The sequence below is a fragment of the Camarhynchus parvulus genome, chromosome 1, assembly GCF_901933205.1.
Source record: "Camarhynchus parvulus chromosome 1, STF_HiC, whole genome shotgun sequence".
NCBI classification, from domain to species: Eukaryota; Metazoa; Chordata; class Aves; order Passeriformes; family Thraupidae; genus Camarhynchus; species Camarhynchus parvulus.
Window position 1 is genome coordinate 38328026 of NC_044571.1, and position 25235 is coordinate 38353260.

General features: G+C 37.6%; 1 protein-coding gene across 2 annotated transcripts in view; it reads left to right on the forward strand.

Annotated features, from left to right (window-relative positions):
* Window positions 1–25235, forward strand: part of FGF14 (fibroblast growth factor 14) — a 381662-nt gene that overhangs the window by 241789 nt on the left and 114638 nt on the right. The window contains exon 1 of one of the 2 annotated variants that reach the window (XM_030953844.1): window positions 14612–14910. The exons of the other annotated variant lie outside the window; for it this stretch is intronic. Within the exon in view, the coding sequence (XP_030809704.1) occupies window positions 14718–14910 (193 nt within the window). The 5' untranslated portion in view covers window positions 14612–14717. Of the gene's footprint in view, window positions 1–14611; window positions 14911–25235 lie in introns of those variants that run through there. 2 annotated transcript variants of the gene reach the window in all.

A 25235-nucleotide genomic window follows, 5' to 3' on the forward strand; every position in this document is an offset into this window, starting at 1 on the left:
TATTTTGTATTGTGGGAGAAAGCCATTAGTGGGATGGATAGGTGATGAAACCAGAAATGTTTAGCATATGGAGATCACCAGTGGTCTGCAGGATTTGTCTTGTCCCAGCTTTTACAGAGGCTCAGTCCTTACAGGAGATACCACATATACAGAGCAGTGTGGGGGTACCTCAGTGGTTTCCAAAGGAAAGCTCTGCCACAAAGGAGAGAATAAGATCTGATTATAAGGAAGCTAAAACAAAGTAATTAGCAATTCAAAAATAGCACAGACTGAATCTCGACAATGTGAAAAGGTTGTGGTTTTTTTGGTGACAATATAAAATTAACAAAGCCTAAGTAAAGGAACAGAGAAACAAGAGGACTACTGGTGCTGTCTACCAAATAAAGAAAAGGGAGAGAGAAAATATATTTGAGGAAAAGTCAGTTTGTTGTCATTAATATACATTTGAAAATTGAGTATCCACAAAGAGATCTTGGAAAAATAGAGGGGCTTTTTTTGCTTGTACTTCTGTGTTTATCTGGAGCAGAGCAACCCAGAGCAGGGCAGTACCTCTAGCCTGACTTTAAATTCAAATGAAGTTAAAATTCATTTTCCCAAGGCAATGGTGCTGATGGTTAGAATGAGTAAACTTGTGTATTGTGTCTTAGCTAAATAAGGTATATTGTTTAGCTTTATGGCAGAACTGCATCAAGAGCATTTTTTAATAGCTGACTTAGTTCAATGCACAAAATTAGCTCATACAAAAGGCCCATGGATTATATAGTATTTTAAAGTAAGAAGATTTAAAATGGAAATATTCTTTCAAACTCAGTGTGTGTGAAAATGGCTGATGCTCTTTTTTTCTTTTCTGAATATGTATTGGGAACTGGGAGGGCTTTACAACATAGAGCATCCCAGATTTTCATCTAATGCTTTCATTTCACTTCTTCACTTCCAGCCCAAAAGCTGGAAGCATTTACAAGTGTCTTGCCACTTATCTGCAGAGAAATAGTGAGGAGATAGCCAGCTCTTATCACAGAGAATAGATGCTCACAGTGCTATTAATTTCTGCTAGCTAGATAATAAATCTGCAGTTACTTTCCTCTCAGCTTTAAGGTCATTATGGGAGCCCCTGTGTGCAAAAAAGTACATGTACACCAGATTTTTATTAATATGGTAGAATGTTGATTAAGTATAGTCAGAAGAGAAAGAAAATCTGTCTTGGGATGTGTTCAGGCATCACTGAATGAGCGGTAGAAATGATCAGAGCTACCATACAAAATATTAAAGTTCCAGCATATATAACTGAATGCATGAAAGGGGCTTATCCCTGATAATTTATATTGCTACAGTGCCTCACATTATAACTGTTTTACATAATCTTTTAATTAGCACCCTTGCTGGCTTTTGTGAGAAAAATTAAATGGCCTAAAGATTTCTGATGGGCTTGAGCACTCGAAGCAGGAAAAAAAGGAAATCCAGGATATTTCAGCTTATGCTGGAATACAGAAAGCCTTTTTCAAACAGCCACTTATTAGCTACAGAAAACTGATAACTTTTTAAATAACTTTGAAAATTTCTTTTCTAAAAAGCTTATCTCAAACTTTTTTTGTTGGTATAAACCCTTATAGGAACTTTAATACTTCATTGTGTTTGAAGCATCAAAGTTACATTTCAGAGAGGTGGAATTAGGCTTAGGAATCTAAATCTAAAAGCTACTTTTAAGGCCAGTGGAAGAAGAATGGGGTCTTGCATTCAGCACCTTAGAATCTGTGTTGGAAAAATGCATGTATATGCAGGGTGCTGAATACCACTATTAACTGAAACTGTGACAATTCATGTTAAGTTAGCTGTTTTATGAATGGGATTTTCCCGGCAAATTCACTAGTCTGCCTTAATTTTTGTATGTGAATAAAAGGTCCTAGTTTTTGTTTGGAGAGAATCAGAAAAAGGCACAGCAAGGCTTCTCCATGAATAATCACTCTATCTTTCCTTAAATATTATACTTTTTCTTCCTGTCTATTGCCAAGTAGTTAGAGATGACTGAAATTGTTAAAATATTTTCTCTAACTTTGCTCTATATCATAACTTGTGATATAGATTTCCATTTCAGTAAGATCAGGTTTGTTGATTGGCAAGAGTATGATACTCTTCGAATTGTTTTTATTTTCCTTTTTTCAAAATAAGTAAGTACAATTTTTCTGGAAATTTTTGTCATTTACTATTTTTTAATAGAAAAATTGGCCAATTTATTTTTCAGTCTGCAAAACAGATCTGCTCTTTCAGCTCAAAAAGGCTTTTCTGTAGCTTCATTTGTTTTGTTGAATACTTGGAATAAAGAAAATAGTCTTAATTTAGTAATGATTGACTTGAAATTTGCTTAGATCACTAAACTGGTCACAGATTTCTTTGAACAAGATCTTTATTTATATTATTTTCTAGTCTCTCTCTCATTTGTATGTTTTCACGTCAGTGTACATGTATAAAACCTTAATTCCTTTATCCTTGTAAAAAAATTCTGAGGACTTTTAAAGACACATTTTCTTATACCTTTCCATCTTGTACCTATCTTTTCATTTAGATTCATTCCTGACAGGCTCTCTGAAGTTTTGTTTTCTAGACTCAGTCCTACATTTCACCTTTTGGCAGCGGACAAATTGTGTGTTGCTGTGTGTTTAATTTTGTGTATAAGTCTATGCCTTTTGAAAGCATAATTACTAAATAAATATTTTTAAGTAAAAATATAAGAAATTATGTCCTGTGATGATCTTTGGAGAAACTTTTTGTGTCTGAGAGCTAAATTGCTTAAGCTTTGTCAGGCAATTGCTGATATTCATATTTGAGCCTGTGTAGACCATTGATAGATTAACTTCTTGTAAAGGGAGATAAATGTTATGGGTCATAAATCAAGGGCATCAGATAATAATATTTTGAAAATATACTAGAAGTGGTAAAGATTATCTGTACTTCAGAAAATTCGATGTCTTGTGAAGCATGTAAGAAGCAGTCAAGGTTTAAATTGCCGAAAGCTCCACATTTTTAAATGTGCTGACTTATAATCATAAATAATTTCAGAAATAAATGGTGCTCAGGCACCTTATTAGATAAAATATTTTTAATCCTTTTTTTGCATACATATTCAGTTGTTGTAAAACAGAAATGTTTTTCTGTCTTGGGAAAAAGAAAACCATTAGATTTAGAAATACCTGTATGCTGTTCAGATCCAGGTCTGCTGCTGTTGGTCATATTTTTTTTTTCCTTAATAAGGACGTTTCTTTTAAAAATTGATCCAATGCAAAGTTAATCTGCCTGTATCCAAGATTTTGGCAGTTAATTTAAAAATTGTGACTAGTATCAAAGCACTGTTATTTTGTAGGACACAATAGTAAACAAAATCACCAAAAACTTACTTATATGATTGATATTTAGAGAGTGATATAGTACCCTATTCCACATGTGTAAAACTGCAACCATAACTTTAAACTTTCCTCTTTTCTTCACAATAAACTATTACATGTACATTGTTTGTCTTTGAGCTTTAAGGGCCAGAAAGGATGGCTTTGTCTCTAGAGAGAGAATATTAGCAAAGGAGCTAAGGTTCAGAGCAATCTGGCTGCCAGATTGTTCTGTTTCTAATGACTTCTGTTCTTCCTTGTCAGTCTAGCATAGCCAGAACCTCTCACTTATTATTTACAGAGCACAGTTTGGATTGCATCAAAGAGAGCTTCCACTCATCAAGCTGTTTCCTGGTATTAATTTAGCTCTTCCTCCCTACATCTGTAGCTAAATCAAATTTCCATAGAGTTTAAACTAAGTCTGGAAATAAGTAAAAAAAGCCCTGAGACTTGGGATAAATTTTAATTTAAGTTTGTGTCTGCAAGTACAAGACCTACCTGAACAAAGAAAGGCAATGCAAGGGATGCTTACAGATTTTTGGTAATAAATGGTTCCCAGGGAATTGAGTTAGAAGAGAAACCTTGTCCACCAGTAGTGAGTTCAGTTTTAAGGTAGATTGCTTGGGAAAAGTGGGGTTTGGGAAGGGACAGTGTTCTGCTTACCAGTGTCAGAGACTGAGCAGGTTGAAGAGCTGATGTGACTGGAAGGAAGTTTCAGCAGTCTCTGACTCTAGTCCAAGTATTCTGTTACCTGTTCATGCACTGACTGATGGCTTCTAAGCCACTTTTATACATAAAATAAAATACTGAAAAAGTCATTGACCAAGTGGATACTCCAGATTCTCAGAGATTGGAATGCAGTCTGCTGGAAGCTAGACCTCACACCAATATATCTGAGGTTCTCAGCTTTCTAGGAGGCAATTTCACAACAGTCTTAGGCAGATCTCAAATGATCCTACTGATGCCTTGAGAGGCTACCTAGAACAGAGGCTAGACAGAGCTAAAGGAATAAAGTAGGTATTTATTTAAAGGCCTTCAAAGGATACAACTTGGGTAGTACAAGGGCCTGGCTGTGGCTGTACCCAAGATGGATGCTGGGTCACAAGTTTTCACTCTTTTAAAAGTTTTGATCCATTTACATATTGGGGCAAATTGTCCAATTACAGCTTGAGGTTATGAAGTCCCATCCTACCAGATTGCTCTCCTCATTTCCTGTTTATACTTTTGGGGCCTGAAGCTGCAGTCGTTCCTTGGTTTTCTGGCTGGAAAAGGATTATTTTGTCTAACTAAATGTGAAGACAACTTCCTAACACTTTATATGAAGTTCAGAGTTATACACTAATGCAGTAAAGAATCTGAAAAACATGAAGGCTAAAACTTAAGGTATCACTGCCCCTGAATAAAATTGACTTTTCATATGACAAAAAAGCATAGTTCTGATAACCTCTGTGGGTGTCCTGTGTACACATACTGGCATCAGGCTGTTGGGCCCTGTTTATGAGGTTTCAGCTGCATTAGGCAGAAAATGAGCTAATTATGCTATTAAGATGCTGGACATTCTTACATGAGAACTGCATTTATTTAAGTGTTAGACTGAAAGGCATTTATGGAGGAGCCTAATGAAACATTTGAATAATGAGATAAGTAGGTGATTGCTGTAACTTTTTTAATAGTGCCTAAGATAGTATTATATGTGATTAAACCTGTGCATGGCTTTTTAAAAATACACTTACTTTCTATTTTTAAGATGAATGGAAACTGTCTTCCAACTGGCTAGGCTGATTTCTACTAAACCTTTTGCAACTCTTTGTGTTGGTCTTGTACCTATCTATTCTTTCATCCTAAAAAACCCTACTTTTCAGCTTAATGTCAAAGCCCCTCTAAAAATATCAGGGGTAAAACATATTCTTTGCAGATCTTGAACAATTGTGTTATTCAACAAATGGTAGAGGAAACTGAAGTAAATATTCTCCTTAGAATTTTTAGCTTGCTCATGTCATGATTTGCAAGAATTTTATAGAAAAATGCAAAACCTGTACAGTTTCAGTCTCATAAATGTCACTCTATGAAAAAGACAAGCAAATAATTATTTATTTTTTACATCAGAACATCTTCTACAACTTGAAATTATTATGATTGAGGTAGAAACCAACCCCATGTGAATAAGTCTATATTTATTTTTCCTAAAGTTGCTTAACGTTTTTCTTTTTTTTAAAGGTGCAGTATGCTGTTACACAGATGTTGAAAAATATTTCTACCACACAGTTTTTACTCAGCTATTGTCTGGTACAAATAACTCCATTTTTTCTTTAATTATTGCAGTGCAAGTAATTAAAGAAAAAAATATAAAGAAAAGTATGTGTTGCAAGATATTCCTCAGTCAATATATCTGTGAATAACTAGACAAACAGTGTCCACTGCTGGCAAATCAGATAATTGCACTGCACTTTAGAGAGATATGATGTTGAAAGGTTTTGATGAGTTAAGTCTTAAATGTCAGATATTTTGTATTGACTCTGTAAGACTGGGTTGTAAAATAAAGTCACTATATTAGAAGTATTCATGCTATTACCACTAATAATAAATACTATGGTATTTGAACTAATAGCCAGGAATATCAGCACAGTAACATAATCAGGTACTCAATTTTCTTCAGGATTTAAAAATAATTCCAGTATTCATTATATTATATCTAGCATGTCTACAAAATAAATAAAAGGATAGCAAAAGTCTGTGAAATTTGTCTTGATGTTTTAGATCATATAAGTAACAAGATGGACAAACAGAAGTTCTTAAATTTCTTTTTTTCTCCTTAGGTCCAAGCATTCATTACTGATTTTGTTAGGTTTTTCTAAAGACATAAAGTGTAGAGGATATCAATGTTTCTGTTTTGGAAGAAGTAAAATGGAAATGCTGATACAGCAAGTACCACTGCTGTTGATGAAGCTAGAGCTGAATTAAACTGATTATCAAAGAGAGAAGTGAAGGGTGAAATCTAAAATGTTTTCTCCTGGATTTTTTTTTTTTTGTAATAGATAATATTTGTTTGCATCTTCTGCTTGACAGTAGTGTGTCAATGCAAAGGAAATCTTTCAGTCAAAGAAAATAATATAGAGTGAAAGAAACATTGAGGGGGAGAAAGGAAAAATCTGTTCCTATGCTAACGTAAACGATATTACCTTGTCAGATACTTCTAAAAATCTAGATTAACTGAAAAGTAGCTAGCCATACTTGTTATTCAGAGATTTATATCTGTCATCAATTTATTGCATTCAATGAAAGTATTAGACAATGCACTGAATTTTCTGTTTGTTTGGAAAGGGGAACAGGTATGGGACTTTTTCAGAGGATATTGGTTGTGTCTAAGCCCCAAAGGATGGGTCATGTCTATTTAATTAGATTTGAGAGGGAATCAAGGCTCTCACCCTTTGGATGAACATGGCATTAACCAGAATTGTTCTATATCTGCATTTTCTCCCTTCAGTACCTAGAGAAATACTGCATGACCTTCCCTCTTGAACAAGAAAAGAACAGGATGCTAGTTTTGGTTTGGCTTGGTTTGGCTTTTTTGTCCCTGTAAATGTCTTTAAAATAGTACCAAAGGGATTGCAAATCAAAAGTTATTCAAAAGTTAATAAAAAGTAGAGTAATTGCAAACAAAGATGATTATCTGAAAGTTATTTTGTGAAATTAATCACACTGTCAATTTTAGGTCACATAGCAGAAAATAAGACCATTTTTTCCTAGATTATTTGGCAGGAAGTATTTTTCATGCTTTGTTCCAAGAAACAAAATGGTGTTGTGGGTGATTTTGTGTGTGCATGTGTGCATTCATGTGCATGGGAAGGCATTCTACAGTTCTTCCCGTCACTGGTAAAAATCATTTTTTATACTTAAAAGATTATTAGATGTATTTTGAGGGGAATAATTCTTCTCCTTCTCCTTCAAAGATAGCAATTTATGTACATCTCTGCTCATACTATCTTTTCTATTCAGTATTTTATTTTAATGCATATAAAGTGCTTTTTCCCCTGGATCTCTGTGAGATGGTCAAAATCCGCTGTCTTCCTTGTCCTAAGGGTTCAGAAATATGGCACTTTGTTTTCTCATATTGTCATTGGTTTTCATATTGGTTCCAAGGAAAGCAAGAAATCCATTTGCAAATATGTTCTAGGTGCAGGAAATCCTCACTGGAGAGTAGCATGAAACAGGTAGAGCAGCTTACATGCTCTGCCAGCTGTACTGACTCCAGAGCAAATTCACTGTAGAGGCTGAATTTCTTAGGGACAGTGTTTCCTTTGTTTCTGTAGAACAAAATTAAGCAGACTCACCTTACAGGGGCTTTCAGTTACTTGAGGGAATAACAGCAAAGCCTGTTGCATGTTCCAGAAGTCAGGCCAAGCAGACAAGTCCTACTGTGGCTAGATAAGTAAACACAACAGATGTTGGCTTAAGCTGTGCATATTAATGAAGAAGCTCTCCATGCTGTTTTTAGACCTCTAAATCTTAAACTGCTCTCTGCAGCTGTGTGGACTAAAGATGGGGCGGGGCGGGGGGGAGGCTGTTTGTGTTTGTTTTTCTTTAATTGAAGTCCTTTTTCTGGCTTGTGTCACCAGAGCCTTGTTTGAAGCAGTCTTGCGGCAGATCTGCTATTAGCTTGAGTAAGAACAAAATTAATGGCAATGTGTATCTGTTATTACAAACCTCTCTTTAAAGAGATTATTTCATTTTTAAAGATAAAATATTATATATGTCACTGGAGAAAACACAAAGTATTTGATTTTTAATTGCTTTTTCAGATTATATACTGAAAGTGGTCTTGATTATTTTTTAATTTTTTCTTCCTTCACTGTTTTTGTTAATTGTTTAAAAGAGACTTACTGGATTTAAGTTTCAGGTCTGGGTGAGCTATTTTGGTGATCCTTATATGATCTCTGTGCTGTACAGATACTCCTGTCAACCCAGCTGGTTTCTTTTGCTCACCTGGTCTCAAAAGAAGTGGTATTAGAAGTAGAGGAAAGATAGAGTGAAAAACAGAAAGGGTCATGAAAGATGTCACAGGAGCTTTGCTAGAAGTTAGCAGCTGTAATCATATATCTTATGTGGCCAAAAGATCAATTGTTAAAAATAGTGTTAAGAATCTTCATCCACCTCTTTTCCCTGTTGAAGGATGAAGAGTTAGCCCATGGAATAAAAAATGAAACTCTGAATTAAAGCAGGTATTTTACTTGACACAGGACTCATTACTGCAGGATACTCTGTGCAATTTGGCGCTGAAAAGGAAAGGGGGACAGCAATGTAAAAAAAAGCGAAAGCAAAAGAAATCTAAGAATCATGTAATGTCTAAAGAGTAAGTCAGTATCTAGTGTAGAGGTACTTAGTCCTTTGAGTTATGGATGTATCTCAAGAAATATGTGAAAGAAATGAACGTAATATGTGAAAGAAGTGAATGGTCAATGCAGAAGAAATATTGCACCTGAGCTGCCATAGGCAGAGTTGTAGGTGTTATGTATTTGAACAGTGTTATGTATTGGAATAGAATATTTTGATAGTTCTCTGCATAACCAGTCATCTAATGCTAGACTTCCTTGCACGGTGCATTAATTTATTCTTGCATATACAGGAATCCTGTTTTAATGTTTTTTTCTTATGAGTTGGATACATAAGCCAAATCCTGTGAAGGAGCTGGTTAAAATATGTGCAGTCCTTTGACAATATATTGGAAGCTTACTTTTTTCTTAATTAAACAGATTCACCTGATCTATTTAAACAAGTGACTCCATAGGACTTCTGCGTATTTAGTAAATTTTAATAGGTATGATTTTGGCTCCTCAAGTACATTGTGAATGCTAAGACTGAAAGCTGAGTGCTTTTGACACAAAGATGTGTGAAATGATAGAAATCCAAATTCTGTGAAGCATATTATCATGTTAAACAAATTTTGTTTTTAATGTTCTTCAAAGTCTTATCAATGAGTCTTATCTTCAAAGTCTTATCAAAGTCTTATCACTCAAGTGTTCAGGGTGTTAAGGATTTTAAATTTCAGTGCTTCATAGTACATTGCCTTTTGGGAAATTAACAATACATTACAAGGAGAATTACATCCAGATTAATAGACAAGAACATATAAAACTGACCTAATTTAAACTGTTAACAGCTCATCGCACCAACATACTGCACTAGTCTTCTTATAAACATGGAATGCATATAAGCTATCTGAAAAAGGAATTATTATCTATGTTTTAATATGTTCATACTGGTCTGCTCATGAAAGATGTGATCTTTTAAGTTGACAAACATTTTTCTAGCTTATTCAGTTTTGTACAATTAAACACTTACCAACCTATAGAGTAAGCCGTAGATTATGTTTCACTTTGTTCAAGTCCTTACTTCTCTTGCTCCATCTTTTTTCCCCAAGACATTTAAATCAAGAATTGAAAGTTACTGTTGCTTATCAGCACCCATCCCTCCTATACATACATACTGTGTGCCTTGGGAGTATATCAGTTATGCAATTACATTAGTAATTCTATTTGTAGGACTGTATTGCGTTTTCTTATGATATTTGAGGGAGTGGAGGGGTCTTAGTATGTACGTTGAATTTAGACAATTTAATTATGGTCCACCTAAACTACCAGCAACCTTCAATAATTTGTTTTTGTCAGAAGCAACAAATCAGAATTACAACTTCAGCTGGAAACAGAAATTTGGTAATCAGTCTGATTAGAAGCACCACAAGGGTGATTAAACAAATCCATCACAATTTTAAAACAAGTAATTTCTCCATTCCTGAAATGTCTCTTCTTGGAATAATAAATTTTCCCAGTGGTCTAGATGTACTTTTATGCATGCCTTTCAATTGTTAGGCCTAAGTTGGTACTTTTTACCCCTAGACCATCCTTTCTGTTTTGAATGGTATAAGGAGTAAGGCGCTAGTACTTGTGCTACTATAGAACACATCTTCCAAAGGAAAAAACCAAACATTTGCAAAGACACAAAACTCTGTAGAGTCAGAAAGAACATCTAGATTCACTTTACTTTATTAATGACTTCCAGAATGTAAGCTGACTTTACCTCATCATCTTCTAGTGTATTTAACTGGACAACTGAACTCTGTGTGCCCTACTCTTCGCAGGCAAGTGCAATAAAAACTTCACCAGAGCTCATGAAACTTCGACATGTTTAGTAGTAATGTAATAATCTGACATTTTGCACTTGTAGAAAATATATGTTTGTAAGAAATTTGGGCTTTATTTGATTTTTTTTTGTTTCGGTTTTGATATCAAGAGTGGCTTCAGGATATCTGGGAGAAGAAAATTTGGATGGAGTGTGTGCACATGACTGCATACTTGTAGAAGATATTTTTGTTTATATTGAAATGGTTGATGAAAGAAAATCTCTGTAGAGTTTTCATAGGTGCATTGATCTGCATTACTCTGCAGCTTGTAACATTATCCAAGTTATTGCAAAACATATAATAAGTTAAAATAAATGAATAAAAAAGAAAAAAACCCAAAGCTAATAATGTGTAAAGATGACACTTTAAGTTCTATACATTTTGTAGCTTATGGATCTAGGCAGAAAAGACTATAAAGCATTGAATACCATTTTTCCTAATTGAATTTCTTATAAAAGCATTTTATGTATCTCTAGCACATGCACATATGCAAATAACAATGGTGTATATTTTAATATTGAACTTTCATGCCTAAAAAGGTCACATTGAAATTTACATGTTAAATTAGCTGAAATGGAATATGGTTTCTTCCCAGTAATACATTAAAGAAAAAAGGAATCATTTTCATCCAAAAAAGGAATAAGTTTCATCCCCTAACATATAAAAAAACAAGTATTTTATACAGACTTTATATACATTGAATTTTTTACTTTATAAAAGTACTTTATAAAATTCGTCAAAGAAATCAGTTTTATAGATTCTATAATGTTTTTGTTTAGAAAACTTCTGAAATCCATAATAAAATACCAGTTAGAAATTAATAGATGGGAGAGTAGAAAGCACTGAATGCCTTTTGTTCCCCTCTTTGCCTTTTAATAATTTGTTTTCATATCCAGAGTTTTGTTAACTAGAGATAAAACTCTGTTTTAATGTAGAAAATGTCATACCTAGGATATATCCATTTGTCCTAAATGCATATACTCATGCAGTTCCCAGTTTTTAAGGTATCTGATATGTTCATACTTGTGCAATCCATCTGTTAGCAGAACCTTCACTTTGACTAGAATTGCACACATTTTATCACACGTTAGGACACCAGATGGCTCTCTTGAGTTTTCTTTGTAAAACCCCAAGATGTAAACAACTGCTCTGCATTTCTGAGATGTGAGTACAAAGCTTTTCTCTTTTTTTTTCTTTATCTTTTTAATCTCTGGAGTAAGAAACACGTTTTCTCTTTGTCTATAGGCATACTGCCCGTTTTCACCCTCTCTCTTTCTTTTCTTTGCCACCACCCTGAGCATCATGTGGTTGAGAAATGTCAGAGTGTTTTGGCAAAGGCCCAGGATTTGAAGGAAAATATAGAAAGGAACAATAGTAGTAGATAGTATATGATGCATAGCATCATCTGATGCTATAAAGAGGGACTTGGGACCCACACCCTTTGGGAGAGAGTTTCTCATGCAAATGTTAGGGTTGTATGTATGTATTATACCTCTGCATTCCTGAGAAAATGAGAGATAGTGGGTGGTTGGCCTCTTTTTCACTCTACTCCCTCTCATTCATTCCTTTGTTTGGAGCCAGCAGCCAAGTCGAGCTGACTTTGGGCTGTGTCGTGCCAGCTCCCCGGGTGGGGACAGGGCGTCCCTGAGCCGTGTGCGGCCGCCGCTGCTCCGCTGTCCGTGGTGCTGCAGGCAGAAACACACCGGGACAGGGACCGGGGCCGGACAGGCCCGCTGGGGCAGCGCTCAGAGGAGCGCTTCCCTCTTGAGGGGTCTTAACGCCACTCCGTGTCTTGTCCGCTTTTGAGGAGGAAGGAAAAGAAAGCAGTATGCAAAAATACTACACTGAAATTTAATTTATTTTTTTTAATAACCACCTCTCTGTCTAATTGCATTAGTTAAGGCAATTGTAACCGTTGTAAGGAAATTGCTGCTCTGTAAAAATTGCCAGATAGAAAATCCAATGAGTCTTAGCTGAATCTCTTTAGAGACACTTTTAAATAGAATTAAAATGTATTATCCAGATCCGATTGTGCATGTTCTGTTCCTAGTTGGTCTAGTATTAATACAAAATCCCTGTATACTGGAGTTCCCACCATACACTTTTGCCCTCTGTATAAAAATAGCGCTTTGTAGATTAAAGGATTTAGGGGGAAAAATGGTCAATATCAAAGAAGCTGAAGCCTCTGCTGAAACAAGAACCTATTCTTGGTTCTGTATTGCAAAAGAGTGAATTTTTCTGGATGAATATTTACACTTTCAAGCCCGTTAAAAACAAAACAAAACAAAACAAAACAAAAATCACAAAAAACCCAACCAACCAAAAAAAACCAAAACCAAAACAAAAAAACACCAAAGCACCAAAGCAAAACAAAAAAACCCTCAAAACCATCTAATAAGAGATTAGAGCACTGTGAAAACAGTATAAAAATAGATATTACATGATAATTGCCTGTGCAAGCATCTGCCCTTCTTTATAGGCTAACAATATTTTTCTGTGTAGCTGCTTGTTTTCTTTCTCTACCTTCCTCTGGCTAGCTAAAACTTCAGGAAGTTTAACCATTAGGCTTGCAGAAAGTAAATCCAAAAAACTTTGGGCCATTATTTGAAAAGGGAGACGGACCAACAGGAAAAGATGAAAGGAAATAAGTGGGATGTCTTAAATAGTAAATACATGGTATTTACTATTTGCAGTGCCTTGTGAACTTCTCGGGGCAGATGCTTCTTAGGTGTTCTGTTTCTAGTGAGCTTGGCTGGTGCTTCCTTAGGTGCTCCAAGACATAGCCTGTAATTTTACACGGTGCTGGGGATTAGTAAATCCACTTGCTGTGGCTGTTTGTGGGTGCCCCATGTAATCCCTTTGATATTTGAGTTGAAGGTCCCCTCAGCCCCTCAACTCACGGCTCCAAAACATTCCCATGAGGCAGAATCCCGTCTCCCCCCAGAGTTCCCTCCTGCTCGGTCCGTTCCTGGATGGGGGCCGAGGAGCGGCGGGCGGGCGGGGGCACCGCGCGGGGCAGGGTGCCCTTGGCGGAGCGCGGTGTCCCTCGCCCGCCTGCCCTCCTCCCGGCTTCCGCGGTGTCCCGCCTGCCCTGCCTCCCGCTTCCCCGCCTGGGACGGGGACAGGTGCCGGTGCCACCGCTGGGGGCGGGGGGGCGGCCGGCAGGGAGCCGCTGCCGGGGAGCTGGAGAGAGGGTGCGTGCGAGGGATCCTCGGTGTGCCGGGGCGGGCGAAGGAGAACGGGGAGGGCCATACGCCCCTCGGGTAGCTCGCAGAGCCCTCCTTCTTCCTCCGGGAAGGGAGTCCCGCACGAAGCCACCCGGAAACCTAACGGGGGGCAGAGGCAGCTGGCGGCGGATCCACCGGGAACCTCCCGGTTCCCACAAGAAAATCACATCAGCATCACCCCGTCTCTCCGCCTCTCTCCCCCTGTGCTTTTTTCTTCTGTCTTTCCCCATTCCCCCTCCTCCACTGCTTGCACCCTCGCCGCCCCTCGCCTTGGGGAGGACAAAAAAAAAGCTCCAGCGGTGCGTGCCTGTGTATGTGTGTGTCTGTCTCTGTGTGTGTGTGTGTGTGTGTGTGCGTGCGTGTGTAGGGGAGGCTGGAGCGGGGTGGGACCGAGGAGCCGTGATTACAGCTCTCCCCGGAGAAGAAGATTGCTCTCTCCAGATGCTGATTTCTGAAGCACTTGGCAATCATCAGGCGGGAGCCGGGAAGAGGCGGCGGTAGCCGCCCCGGCCGTGGCGATGGCAGCGCCGGGCGAGCGGGCGACGGCGGCTCGGGGCTGAGGGGCAGCCCCGGGAGGCGACGCTGCCGGGCGGACCCGACCCGACCCGACCCGACCCGATCGACCCGACCCGACCGGAGCCTTCCGGGCGCGGCTCTGCCCCGAGTCCCGCTCGCTCCGCCAGCCCGCCGACAGACGCCCGCCCGAGCAGGAGCCCCTGCGCCGGGACACGGCGGGGGGGGACGGCGGGGCACCCATGCGGTGACCCTTGGCGGCGGCAGCTCCCGCCGGCCGCACGGTGCGAGCGCCCCTCCGCAGCCGCGCCTGGGGCCGGAGGAGGCTCCCGCTCGCCCTCGCCCCCGGGGATGGGATCCCGCCGGGGCTGAGCACCTCGCCGCCCCCCTCCTCCCTGCCCGGCGTGGGCGAGCCGGCGAGCAGCCATGGCAGCGGCCATCGCCAGCGGCTTGATCCGCCAGAAGCGGCAGGCGAGGGAGCAGCACTGGGACCGGCCCTCGGCCAGCAGGAGGCGGAACAGCCCCAACAAGAACCGCGGGCTCTGCAATGGCAACCTGGTGGACATCTTCTCCAAGGTCCGCATCTTCGGGCTCAAGAAGCGGCGGTTGCGGCGCCAAGGTGCGTCCCTGTGGCCGGGCCCGCCCGCGGCTCCCGGGGGGCGGGCGGGAGGGGGCAACCTGTGGCGAGAAACTTCCCGGGCCGGGCGCCGCCCCGGGTCCTGCCCGCCGGCGGCTCCGGCTCCCCGGCAGCGGGAGAGGGCTCCGCGGGCTGCAGCCTGCGGACCTTCGGTCGGGACCCCCGGGGCCAGCCTGGCTGCCCGGCTATCGGCTCCGGGGCTCCGGTGTGGGTCACGACAGGTGCAGCAAGCCCCTCGGGGAGCCCTGCCCGCCGCCCCGCACCTCCCTGTCTTGCCTGTGTTTCTCTCTGAAGGACAAAGAGCGCAATAGCGCTTTGGGTGTCCGGTGTCCGGGGGCCGTGGGTCGCCAGCCCCTTCTCCGAGCCACCAATGTGGTTTTGGCAGGTGCAGCCTGGCTGTAGTGAGGGGGTCCCTGCCCACTGCTCGGTGACTTCCCACTTAGCACACAGTGAGAGCTCAGGCACATCCGGCGGCTGTGGGAGAGCTTCTCGGCATCCCTGTGGGTACGCAGGTGCCTGTTGCCCGTTCCCAGCCAGGGCCTTGCCCTGCAGACCAGCAGGTTTTACAGGCAGCTCTTCTTCAGGGTAGATGACCAGGAGTCAACAGAGAAAACTGGTACCTTGCTGATTGCATTCTATCCAGTACTTTGTATTAGAAACCTAGAAATAAAAGGACTAAAATGGGGTTGCAGTGACTTCTCTAATTTTTTAAAAAATTTGTGGTATTAAGCAGCATTCAGAAATGGTAATGACTTACTCTATGTCCTTAGGAAAAAAGTAGTTTTATAACAAAACTATTATATTGTGAAGAGTGAAAATGTTAAGTATCACTTGAAACATGGCTAATACCTACCAGTCAATGATAAAGTAGAAACCACCCTCTGTTACATTATAGAGAATGCCACCATGTGTTGTGGTTTGGTATGTATACTACAACTCCTCTTTAGGTTGGGTCAGAAGAGCATTTTAAGCATAATCAGGGAACTCTCCTGATTGATGCTTCCTGCTTCTTTTCCATGGCTCACATTTGAAAAAACATAAATCAACAAAGTCCACACAATTTTATTTTTACATGGCTTTCTTGCAGTAAAATTATTTGTTGTAACTCCTAATGCAAGCCAAATCTTGCCATTTTTAGATAGTACAGGGATACAGCAAAGATGAGCAGGAAAATGTCAGTGGCAAAATCTATGATGGCTTTTTTCAGAGAGGTCTATGTGTGCTTTAAAAGACTAGAGTATCTGGTTTATGCTGGTGGATTTTTATAAGTGATAATCTTCAGGAAAACAAGTTTAGGGATTGCTAACGGCAATTGTGCTTGACCACCTGTGCAGGTTTTTTTGGGGGAAAACTGTATTTGACAGTGTTACTATTTGAGAAAGAGAGGACTGCCTTGCAGCACTGAGATGCCAAACATTTTTTTAGGTGAGAAGGGGCTTTAAAGAGACTTTTGAATTCATCCTTTTTCATTCATTCATTTTTTATAAGGCACTTTGTCACATTCCTGAAAAAGAGAACTGAATTAGAACATAACTCCACTGTTAACCTGTACCACTGACTCAGAACATTTCAGCAAGAGCAGTCAGAACAAGGGCTGTTCACCAGTAAAATCTGCAGTATCAGACCCCTGAGTTCATCTTCCTTCATGATGAGACGTGGGGATATTTATCCATTGGTTTACATTAAGGTCTCAGAATTACTGCTCATCTGTAAGAATTCCTGCTGAAAAAAATACTATCATAGCTTTTACTATCTCTGTTCCTGATGCACAAAGTGGTACATGGAATACCTGTGGATTCAAAGTTGCATTCTATTTAAGAGACAAACTGAAGAAGCAGTCAAGCCAAAGTCGTTACTTAAACATCTTATGCAGGATAGTTTTGAGTGAATAATCATTTGTGAAAAAACCCAAAGGAACCACATTTTATAAGGGCAATTGCTTTAAAATACATTATAAGAGTTACAAAATGAACATTTATCAGAGTCTGATTTTAGGTTTTCTAAACGGAGTTAAATGACCAGTGAATTTGTCACTGAAGTCATACTGTCAAATCCATTAAAATAAGTCTTTGCCAAGCAAACTAGGATGAATTTCAAAACATCTGTTGTCAGAAAGGTGCTATGGGATTTTGACAAATAAACCTTGTGTAAATGATACAGAGTGTCACAAGAGCATTGTGAAAAATGAGCTAATCGAGATGTGACAAACCATCTGTAGCATTGTCATACAATTCAATGGAAGAGTAGAATTATATGTAGAATTTTTTTTTATGTAGAGCAGTAAAAGCAAGACTGCTTTGCTTGGAATAAAAGTGTGTTTTGCTTTGTACTTACATATGAAAAGTAACTGTCTTTCCATCTTTTAAACAGTCAGGCAGCAAAAACTAGTGATGCTGCTTTTTAAATTAAAAATACACATTTAACCTTGTACATATATGTACTAATGTGAATTAGGTAAATAGATATATACAATATATGCACACATACAAACATGCCAGCAAACTTTAAAAAACATTTTTGATTTTAAAATTCTTCTTTAAAAATGCCTGTTAGTACTGTTGTTGTTCAGTGGGATTTATTTTAGGAAAAAAATGAAGTTATTATGAATGCATAAAAATGCTTCAATCATGTGTATATTCTGATGAATTTTTTTTCTGTCATTGTGACAAATTCTCTGTTCGTGGTCCTTCCTTTAGGGGCATACTAAAATATCAACAGAAGTGTGCTTTGGGAGACTAACATTTAGAAATGGTAGCATTAAAGATACATCCAGGAGCTCACTCAGACTAAAGAGTAATTTTATTTACTTAAAAAAAAGTATTTATTTACTTAAATATTTGCTCCAATGATAGATGCCACAGTGGTTTCAAACAGCTTTTCTAAGTCTTTGATAAATGAATTAAACTGCCAAAGTGATTTCTGTGGAAAACTTGTCTGCTAATCTACTGAGTGGATGAAACCATTTTCATTTACTGGACATCTTTGATTCATATTGTTTAGTATTGTTATAGATATTTCAAATTTAATTTTTATTTTGTTCTACCTATCATCTGATAAACAAATCACTGTCATTAATTTCCAAATAACCATGAAGCCAAGATCTTGCCTATCTGATGCCAGACATCAATCAATTTTGAATCATCATCTCTTGCATTGCAGGTTGTTTAGTTATAATAGTTTAATGTTTAATTTATGTTAATATAATCACAAGTGGGAGGATTGACAGATATTTTGTTTTCATGTGAAATAACCTTATCTAACCTGGGGCTACCCAATGAAAAGAAGAAAATAAATGTCACTTCACCTCATGCATCTACAAAGCACAGAGATTAAAACATATCCTTGTCAGTGGTGCAAATTCAAACTTCTTAGCCTGTATTTTCATCTATATATCTAGCTGCTTTGCTAATCTGAAAAATCTTCATTTGGTTAATTAGGTCCCTTGGGAGTATTCTACTGAAAAATACTCAGCATTTAAATGTATTAAAAACCAAGTGTGATGTTTACTGTTTCTGTGTGCTAATACAACATTAAGTCCTTCTAAATTTATGCACAGAGTATGAATCTTGGGATGGCTTGGCCCCTGATTTTGTACATTAATATTTATAAGAAAGAGAGACTTAGGGAACGTGTTCAGAAAATGCACTGATTAGATTTTACTGCATCTACAAAAGTAATTTAATTCTCCAAAGACAGCATTTTTGGAAAACTCATCAGTAGGTCAGCTAATGTTTTTTGGCAGATGTGGGAGTGGCGTATAAGCTGAGATATGAGATAATTCCCAATATACATAGTGGCCAGAGTAGTTTCTAGTTCTCCTACTTGTGGAACAAAGTGGAACTGAAATGGAGATCTGTGCTTGTGAGTGTACAGGACTTGTTTCCCAAAGCTTCAGAAGGCACATCAGCTCCAACCAGTAAGCTCCAGCAATGCATCATCTGCCTTGCTCAAAGTTTCAGCAGACCAAGACAGGTGTCTGTGCTTTCCTATGAGATTGTACTGAGAATTATTTCTTCTTGGTAGTTCACTAAAGTCCACAGGTCCTGCATTGTCTAGGTGCAAGGCTGTCTGTTTCTCAGGGTATTGAACTGATGTTGCTTGTTTTTCATTACTTTTCTTCAAATGAAATTGATTAACTCACAACCCTTTTGGAAGTATAAACACAGTCTTAACAGTCTATTAAGGAAATAATTCATTTTTTCCTTCATTAACCTGTTCAAAGGACTGCATGATAATCACAAACTGAAACTGTGTAAATGTGCTACATTTCATGTAATATATTCTAAGCATACTTAAAAAATATTTTTGAAAACATGACTTTCTAGATTCAATCTCAAACTTCCTTTCCCATGCATTCAGTATTTCACATCAACCCTTGCTTGCTATCAGAAGCTTTTAAAAGAAATACAGTAATGCCTGGAATGAAATCATTATTCTAAGCTGGTACTGGTAGGTCTAAATGTGATGAATGAGTTGGCTTTGAGAGCAAATGGGAAAAAAAAAGCTTGAAAATGGTAACATAATTTTAGAGACTATTGATTTTTAGAAATATCTCAAACAGGGGTGATAGAATAGTGAGCATTTAATGTACAGATAGTGCTGTAGCATTGTCATTTCAGAATATCTTTCATATACTAATATTACTTTTGAATGTCTTCACTTAGTAATTGGCAATTTAACTCGTCGTTAGAAAATAAACTCTTCAAGCTTGAGTGATCTTCTGGATCTCTAAAGTTCAGGCAGTTTCAGTCCACACATATAGTCCTGTAAAGTATATGCCTTATTGTATCTATTAAATGTATTGTAGAACTAAATTATCTGATTATTATAGATAATAAGGGAGATTGCAGTACAGGTGGTTTCTGATTCATGGTCATGTACCAATAAAAATGTGAGAGGTGAGGTCAGGTTTCTCTGTGTTTAAAGACAGAATCCTATCTTTAAACAATGTATAATCTATTAACAGATGTAATTTTTTGTTGTTTCAGGCTCTGATTTCAATCAAACAAAATCTGGAACTTAAAATTTGATTTGAATTTTCAAGTCAGCAGCTTACAGACAGAAGTAATTAATTTCAATATAGAGATAACACTCAAAAAGTTAATTACAGAACATTTTTCTGTTGAAGTCTTTTGATTTAGACTCTAAGCATAGTTTTGAAGATACACAACTGTGGATCTCCATTTTTCATAGTGAGTAAACAGAGGTCTGTCTTACTTGGTCATATGTAAGCTCCTTTCTGCCTTATACAAGTACTGGAGTTAGTGATAGATAGGAAGATGTACTCCTGGCATGTACTATTACTGTGCCGTCAGCTTTTACTGAAACCCTTTGAAACTGGCACACTTTTGTTTTCAAGAGCTAATATTGTTGTTATTATTATTATTATTATTGTTATTATTATTATCTCAGATCTTAGGCTCTGCCATCCACTGAACAGTGTGAAAGTATAAAAAATATTCCTATTCCATGGTAGAAAAGGATGAGAAAATTAGTAAAGCTTTAAATTTCTTTTATTATGGTCAAAAATCAGCAAAATGCTTTTACTATATTGTACACAGTAACATTTCTGGACTTTAGGGGTTTAGTTTGTCATGTCAATTATATAAATAAGATAACCTGCTGAGGTCCGGTGTAGATATTCCAATTTATTTTCCTGTGGGACTGAACATGAAGGAACATACGCCTTCCTGGCACCAAGGAAGAACCTAGCTGCTTTTGATGCCAGGATTTAGGCGTATATATTTGCATTAAGTTAGAGATGGGCAGGAGTAGAGTCCAGGACTACCAAGTTCTGATTCTATGTTATAAACTATAGCTGTTTTCAGCAATAGTTACCTAAATTTACCTAAATTTATATTTCCATAAATAAATACATAAACAAAAAAATGGAGAATTTCTGTAATTCAAAGGAAAGCTAGTATAAGATTGGAAAGATTAAATGGCAAAAGCTTCATATGAAATTTAGATAGATGGACTGTGTTGAAAAAAATTACAGAAACCTCGTTTCTCCAAGGTTTTCAGGATTCCCAGTTGTTATGGTTGCCATTTTGTAAAGTGGTGAGTAGAAGCTAATAAGCATGATATTGGATGTTCAGTCAGATTCTCATAAATTAAGCTAGAGACAAGTGACTGAAATAGGAATGTGAAGAATATCCTTTTTCTGGGATATAAAGTATAATCCCTAGGATGTAACTACATTAAACAATTTAATTACATCTGTGATCTTGATTCTAATCCCTTACCCAGGTGTAGAACTTTTGAAAGACATTGGAGTTACTGTGCTATAAAACTACTGTAAATTGAACCAAGACTGGACAGCTGATTGGCAGTAATCAGCAAAAAGAAATTATTAAACTCAACATTTAAAAAAAATAATTAATCAAGTGTTTTGCTTCACGTAAGAAGAATTGAGCTTTATGAAACATAAGCACACAACCTGTTCTCTCTGGAGAAGTTCGTTTTAAAAATATAAAAATACCATCATTTACTATAATTTCCTTTGCAAAGCCTGCCTTTTCTACTTTATTTTGCAAATTCCAAGATGTATCCAAGTGCTAAATGTAGCTGCTCCTCCTTTTGTATTGTGAGGCCTGGCCCTAGAAAGCATGTAGTTTTGGTTGTTAGATTGTTTAAAGTGTTTTTTTACAATAGGAAGGAAGGAAGGAAGGAAGGAAGGAAGGAAGGAAGGAAGGAAGGAAGGAAGGAAGGAAGGAAATTAGTTTTAAATTAATCTGCATTTTAATGGTTCTTTTTACAGGTGAATATGAGTGGAATTTCATGTCCTAATGAAAAGGTACTTTTGAAGCCTCAAGGCATTTTTATTACTGAATTTCAAAGTCACTCAGCACATAGCAGATATGTCAGGCTTAAGAAAAGGTCAGCAGGTTTATTTGCAGTAAACATTCTTGTGGAACTATGAGCCTAGAGGTAGGAGCTGGAACCAGGGTCTCCCTAAATGCAATAATGTGTTATAGGTGTTTCTGGTTTGATTTTGATGAGCATTTGTACTCCCTGAGTGAGAGAGAGACTTCCTTACTTACCATTTAAAACTAGAGCAACGGCTGGGAATTTCTTTTTAGTAAATTTACTATGCTTTTATTGTAGTATTTTCAGTAGTGTGGAAGAGGATTTTCTGTGAAAGGTAACTATTTACTTCAGTAATAAATTTGTGACTTATATATACCTAGTTATGTAAAAGCATTGCATATATGTAATTCTTAGAAATTCATGAAAATGCTCTTTTCAAAAAAGAGCATTACTACAATGAATCAAGTGAAGGTTCTTATGATTTCTTTCCAAATTTGCAGAAGAGTTTTTCATACAACAGCAGACTTAACTTTTGTGATTAAAATGGTGTGTGAAGCTTATTGGTAACTCATAAAGAGCAGCCTTCTTGCTAGAGTATAAAGTAAATATGTGTTTGCATTTGTTTTTGTTTTAATCTTGATTATTTCTTTTTTGCTTTGTTTTGAGGAACAATCTTATAACAAATTAGTATGTTCAGAAATGTGAGGCAGTAAGAAATTTTTCCAGCCACCCCTCCTTGTACCTCTGTAGTTCACGGTTTATAGTAACTGTTCCAAAATCTTTCACCATTTACAGAGTGTTTAGTTGTTCACACACTCACTGCTTTATGCATTGTGAGCATTCCAGCTTGAGCAGATGCTCCTCTCATTTTCATCTATGTAGTTTATGTATAACTGAGACTTGGATTCCTCTACCTTAATTAGTGATTTGTAGCTCTTCATATGAAATTCTGATGAGTTGAAAAATTTGCCACTGTAATCTGTATACCAGCAACTACTAAATAAATGAACTCTTAAACTTCACTGCTCTATTTTCTTCTTTCACTTTTCTTGCTGTGTAATGAGAACAGTTCCTTCTATGTAGTCAACGCAAATACACATGAGATGTGTAATATTTTGTTCCAAACAACATTTTTAACTGTATCATTAAAGCCAACAAAAATAAGATTCCATGAACTATTGAATCTCTTCCTATGGCATTAGAAAGAAGCTTGCATGGTAGGAGGGGCTTTGCAGCAGCAAAATTTAGCAAGTTTCCCCTTGTGTCCAGAGCAAGTTTTGCCTTGTTGGAGGTCTGGCTAGGCTTGTACATGGAAGTACACTTCTGGCATCAGTCCTGAGGACTAGCCACGCTTGCCATCAGCCAAGTAGAGGCCTGATTACAAGATGAAGACCTAAGTATGGTTGTGTAAGGACACACAATAAATTAATGTTTAACTCCTCCCACTAGTAATTCCTTTTCATAATCATATAAATTATCTGGGATCATGACTGTCTCAAGAAGTAGGAATAATTCTAAAATAGCACAAGATACTTTAGAATTTTTGAATACAAAACTATTCCTGGAGCTGAAAAATTGAGAGACTGGTCTCTGCTGATATAGGTAATCTGAAGAAAAGCCAACTTTTTTTTGTTTCTAGCAAGTATTATTGAACTTAAATTTTGTATGTTTTGAGGATTTGAAAATTTTCATGTTCCTCCTAAGGTACTCATTAGAAAATTATTGATAGTGAACAATATACATCATCGTCATCATCTGTTCTTACAACCAAGCAAGCAGTTTTTTCATCTGAACACTTTTATTCTTTCTTTGGATCTTACTTTGTATTTACTTTCTTTTACTCTTCCTTTGGATAATCAACTTTTGTGTTTATCACAAACTCCAGGCAGAGACAGGTGCACATATTGCTTACACACCTTTCACAAAAAATAAAAAATCAAGACTGTAGTCTTAACTTCCTAATTAACATAGTTTGGTCTTGCTTAAAATAATAGTCTGAATTCTGAGAAGAGGTTTGTTGGGATTTTTTTTTTTTTTGTTTTTGGTTTTTTGTTTCTTTTCTTTTTTGTGCAGAGATTAGTGTATGGCAGAATTCTTCAAGGCATTAGATTGATAAGTCCAACTTCATAGTGTTTCTGACAAAGTAGAAATATCTGTCATTCTAGTTTATGTATCCACAGACTTTTGCTAAATAAATGAGAAATGTGCTTCCACAGAGCTTCAGTAATGACTTTTTGAGGAAATATTTAAGGAAAAAGAAATAAAAGTTTTTTAGTTTCAGCTCTCAAGTCAGATGACCCCAAATTTGCAATTTATGTACAACTGAGAGCTATGGAATTTTAGCACTTTGGTATATGTAAATTAATTCATTAAATTCTGTTGTCTAAGTTGCTTATATGTACTAAAGAACTGTAAGGTTGTGATGTTACTACCCTAAAACCAGATCTTTTGATGTAATGCACGTGATTTGGGGAATCTTTGCAAAGTTAATATATGCTGTTCTGTATAACAAATAATCTGTTGCAAGTTCTGTGTAAAATGAGCAAAAAAATGTATGCAAATAAATCAAAATGAGTTGATGGCTCAGATTTATATGCATTGTAACATATATGCATTTGGAAACCTTGAATGCTACTAATAAGCAGCCATCTTTCTTTGGAAACACTGAATATCACAGTAGAGATAAGATAATTGAATTCAAACCACAGAAAGGAAGGAAAACTAAAGCATATAGCATATATGGCTATACTCTCTAGTTCTCTATTTTAGAAAGGTTTATCAGCACTCTCAGAGTTTTTTGTTTTGAAAGTGTTTTTCTCTAACAAGAAAGAAATAGACTCATCAGGTGTTCATAAAGTTGAAAGTTACAGAAATCAATGCAGGTTAAGCCTGAATAATCTTGTTGCAATTAAACCAAGCTATGAATAGTAATTTCTATGTCATTGTTGTGATGACAAAGTGATTGGATCAAGCCAATAACCATCTCAGGGCCACTTATCATAGTCAGTATAATTCTGTCAATCAATCAATCAATCAATCATCCTGTTTACCAGTGGTTTATGGTGCAAACATAATGGTTGAAATTGACTGGCACGGTAAGCAAACAGTTCTGTTGAATTACTGGTGTATGTTTTTAGGTCAGTGGATACTCGTGAGCAGGTTGTGCTCAAAATTTCTCAGGGATAAACAGTCAACAATTCAGGATCTGAGTAACTAAAACTCTCCACTTGCAGAGCTTAAATAAAAACAGATTAAAATGGTTTAAGCAGCCTCAGTGGCTGAGCTGTAGAGACCATAGTGAATCTCATCTTAAAAGTTGTTTATGCTTAGAGGTTCTTAACTATAATTTTGTCAGCTCGTTACCAACTTCACACAGTATTGTTATTTTGGTTTTCACAGTTTGCATTTGCTTCAAATATAGGCAGGGATGCAAAGAAGATCAGCCTGTTTTCTCCTCTTTGCCGAGTGTTTAGGTGTAAGTAGTACATGGCTTGGAG